General features: G+C 51.5%; 1 protein-coding gene across 1 annotated transcript; it reads left to right on the top strand.

Moving 5' to 3' along the window:
- The first annotated feature begins 223 nt into the window (after positions 1-223).
- Positions 224-3,187, top strand: LOC142839998 (CD209 antigen-like protein C). Its single transcript, XM_075956455.1, has 8 exons — positions 224-293; positions 416-496; positions 606-689; positions 1,060-1,122; positions 1,403-1,480; positions 1,712-1,863; positions 2,280-2,392; positions 2,745-3,187. Exons 1-8 carry the CDS (start codon positions 254-256, stop codon positions 2,884-2,886), a joined length of 753 nt encoding a protein of 250 aa, XP_075812570.1. The 5' UTR covers positions 224-253; the 3' UTR covers positions 2,887-3,187.
- Positions 3,188-3,438: the final 251 nt, after the last annotated feature.

Below are 3,438 nucleotides of genomic sequence, written 5' to 3'. Positions count from 1 at the left end.
GGATGTGCCTTGAATAAGGACATTGACATCAAAATATACAGCACTGCTCCTAGGCCAGGTTGGCACCTTCTAGCTGTGTCAATCAATGCCTCTCGCCCCACACTTTTCTGGGTGATGACGTCCGCATCCTGTTCCCGTTTTTTCCTCCTGAGTCAGAGAATGGTCCTCATATGGGGTGCTCCACAGGGCCATGGGGTTATATAAATCTCAAGGCAGAGAGGGGGTGGAGAGTGGGGAGTCAAGCAAGCGGAAGATGGCAGGAGAGTCAGCGCCCCAACGGCCAAAGAACCATGGTGAGGCTGGGCACCTCTGAATGCTTTCAGGGGAGCTGGGTCCAGGATCCAGGATGATGTGGGCCTGGCCTCCAGCTCGGGGATGAGGGAGGTCAGCTGCTGTGTTCTGTTCCATTATTCAGAGGAGGAGGTCACATTTGAAGTCCAGAAATTTACTGAGAACGACCATGAGGGTCTCATTTGCAGTTCCAAGAGCATACCAGGTACTGGGGTGATTCGGGGACAGAGGTGTTGGGGTACTCTGCAGAATTAACACAGCAGAGCAGGATCTTCCCCTGGGACTTCAGCTTTGCCCATCTGTCCATCCTGCAGAATATCTGACCCGAGTCCCCTGGCTTCTCCTGCTTCTCATCTCTTTGAGTATCTTCGTGCTGATGTTGGCCACCCTGGTTCAAGGTCAGTCAGGGCAAGGCTGGGGAAGTGGGGCTGGAATGTGGAATCCTTTTAGGTTATTTTGTTTGTTTGTGGCATTTTGTATACTTTTTATTTTGTTTGCTATTTTATTTTTGCACTTGTTAAACAAGAACTCTAGCACAGGACACTAATTGAACTTTTAGATTTTCCCCCCTGGGATGATCTTTGCCTAGCCCCCAAATTCACCAGAGCTGGGACACCTAAGCTGCACATTCCTCATTCCATCTGTGACCAGGGGCAGTTGACTGTCCCTCTCCAAAATGGGACCCGTCCTCCCCTTGTTGCTGGACTTGGCACAGCCAGGTGCCGTCAGGGCTCACATAGGGTGTGGGTGTGCTCTTCTCTCTTGCAGTTTCCAGGATTCGTGGATGCCCACAGAGACTGATCTCAGATAAGCAGGGGAACTCCAGCTTGGGTGAGGGGCAACTGGAGCTCTGAGCGGGAGAGGACTCTGAGGTTGTGTGAGGTGGGCAAGCATGGGCACAGGCATGCTGCGTGTGTGCCAGGATGAGGGAGGGACCTGTGTGAGGTCCTGTGTCCCGGCAGTGTTTGGACTAGCAGGGTCTGAGACTCAGTGTTCTAGCCTGTGAAATGGGGCTCCTGGAGTCACTGTGATCAACAACAGGGATCTCGTGGGTCCAGTTCTGCACCAGGCACACAGTTGGGGTTTGATCGTTGCAAACTTCTTCTTGTAGTTGCTGTTCCTCAGGAGCTGACACACTCCATCATGGAGAAAGTCCAGCAGCAGCTGAATCAGATCAATGTCTCTCTGGGTGAGACTCCAGGGCCCCAGTTAGAAGGAAACTGAAGGGTTATCAGAGGGATTGGCATCCACCTTCTGGGGCTTCCACTGAGACAGGCAGGATAGAGCACAGGGATTGTGGCCTGGGTTTTGGGAGCAATGAAATAGAAGCCAAGCCCCAGGCTCTAAGGCCCAAGACAGAGGGGAGAAGGGAACCCAGGAGCTGAACTCATGTGGCCCCACTGCCCTGTTTGCTCTGTAGCTGGCCTGTGCCGGCCATGCCCCTGGGAATGGGAGCTCTTCCAGGGAAGCTGCTACCTCTTCTCCCGGACTCTGGGCAGCTGGGAAGCCTCAGTCGCCTCCTGCCAGAATCTTGGAGCCCACCTGGTGATCGTCAACAGTTTTGAAGAGCAGGTAATGGGGCCACGATAATCCTCCCATCTTACCCATCCGAGGCATTGGATTCCAGATTGGAGGCTGTGGGGTGTGGAGATGCAGTCAGAGAGGGCTTCCTGTAGGAAGAACCACAATGGAGTGGCGAGGTCCACATGAAAGGCGGCTTGGGTCTAAAGGGAGTCACAGAAGTTTTGAGACATTGTGTGACTCTCTTGGGACACGCCTAGGAACTAAGATATACATGAAGATATTTCCACGTATATGCATTTTAATCCGCACCCACAGAATACATTCGCATGCCAGTCCATACAACTCGACCAGCACTAGGCTTGAGTGCAGAAAAAGTTTGTAGGGTTGGCAGGAAGAGTGGGAATAAGGATGGATGATGGAGGTGTCTTTCTGACTCTTTCCCCCTTCCTCCCACCTCCACTCAGCAATTCCTCAAATACTTGCACATCAGAAAGAATGAACTCACCTGGATCGGCCTCAGTGATCACAGACATGAAGGTTCCTGGCACTGGGTGGATGGAACGCCACTTGGACTCAGGTGAACACTCAGAATCTCAGAGACAGTGGGCTGGAAGACGGCCCTCACCCTAAACACAGCCTTTGGTACTGGAAAGCACCATGGCTGTTTCAAATGCAGGACCCCACAACCCTGGGCATTCTTTTCCTTGAGCCTAAAGCCAGTTCCCCAAAATCTGCTTTTCTCTTTGCTGGGATGATTCTCACGGAGGTGAGGTTAGAACTCACATTTTACTAAGCCCTGCCCTGGACTCCTGTTCACTGGCTTGGTCCTCAGACTTTGTCCATGAAAGCCCAAGATGGGTACCTCTGCAGTGGCTGGGAGTGGGGCTCTGGACAGGATGGCTGTCTCTGATAACTAGTAATGTTTGCAGCTTCTGGAAAGATGGGGAGCCCAATAATGAAGGGGATGAGGACTGCGTGGAGCTGTCAGACGATAAGTGGAATGACAAAAGATGTGCCGCGAAAAACTTCTGGATCTGCGAGAAGCCCTCGGCTCCCTGCCCTGGTCACTGAGGGGCTGCGCTTCCCCTAGGCACACAGGCAACTTGGGGGCATTCTGCTCTAGTTCCAGCCACCTTGTCCATCCCTGGTGTCCCTGCTCTGACTCCCTTGAGATCCCAAGAGAGTCCCTTGAGACACCCTCCCCTGCAGATCTTCCCTCTTCTTCTGTGGATTATCTCAGTTGCTCTTCCCAGCCCATGAACCCCTCGGTAGTCACTGAGTGACTGGGTCTGGGTGTTGCTCAATGACTCACAGTTTGCCTAGCACAAGTGAGTCTCTCTAGAGTTCCATCCCCAGCACAGAAATAAAAGAATGAACAAATAATTAAATTCATATATGGCCTGATGTGTTCCATTCCGTGGATGCTGCTCTGGACATTGTCTTCATTAATGGTGCTTTGAAATATTTGATATTATCTAGAATATTTGTGTCTACAACACTTTTGAGTTGTGAAGCAATTTTTTTGTTTGTTTGTGACCTTGAACTTGATATGTAGATCAGACTACCCTTGAACTCACAGAGATCTACCTCCTTCTGCCTCCTCAGTGCTGGGATTAAAGACTT

Source organism: Microtus pennsylvanicus, chromosome 1 (assembly GCF_037038515.1).
Source record: "Microtus pennsylvanicus isolate mMicPen1 chromosome 1, mMicPen1.hap1, whole genome shotgun sequence".
In the NCBI taxonomy this organism is placed as follows: domain Eukaryota; kingdom Metazoa; phylum Chordata; class Mammalia; order Rodentia; family Cricetidae; genus Microtus; species Microtus pennsylvanicus.
The sequence above is the reverse complement of the archived record's forward strand: the minus strand, read 5'-3'. Positions and strand labels throughout refer to the sequence as shown.

Coding starts and splice junctions, on each gene's coding strand:
- LOC142839998 (XM_075956455.1), top strand. CDS start 254: ATGGCAGGAGAGTCAGCGCCCCAACGGCCAAAGAACCATG. Junction 497..605: donor CAGTTCCAAGAGCATACCAG/GTACTGGGGTGA, acceptor TCCATCCTGCAG/AATATCTGACCCGAGTCCCC. Junction 1,864..2,279: donor TCAACAGTTTTGAAGAGCAG/GTAATGGGGCCA, acceptor ACCTCCACTCAG/CAATTCCTCAAATACTTGCA.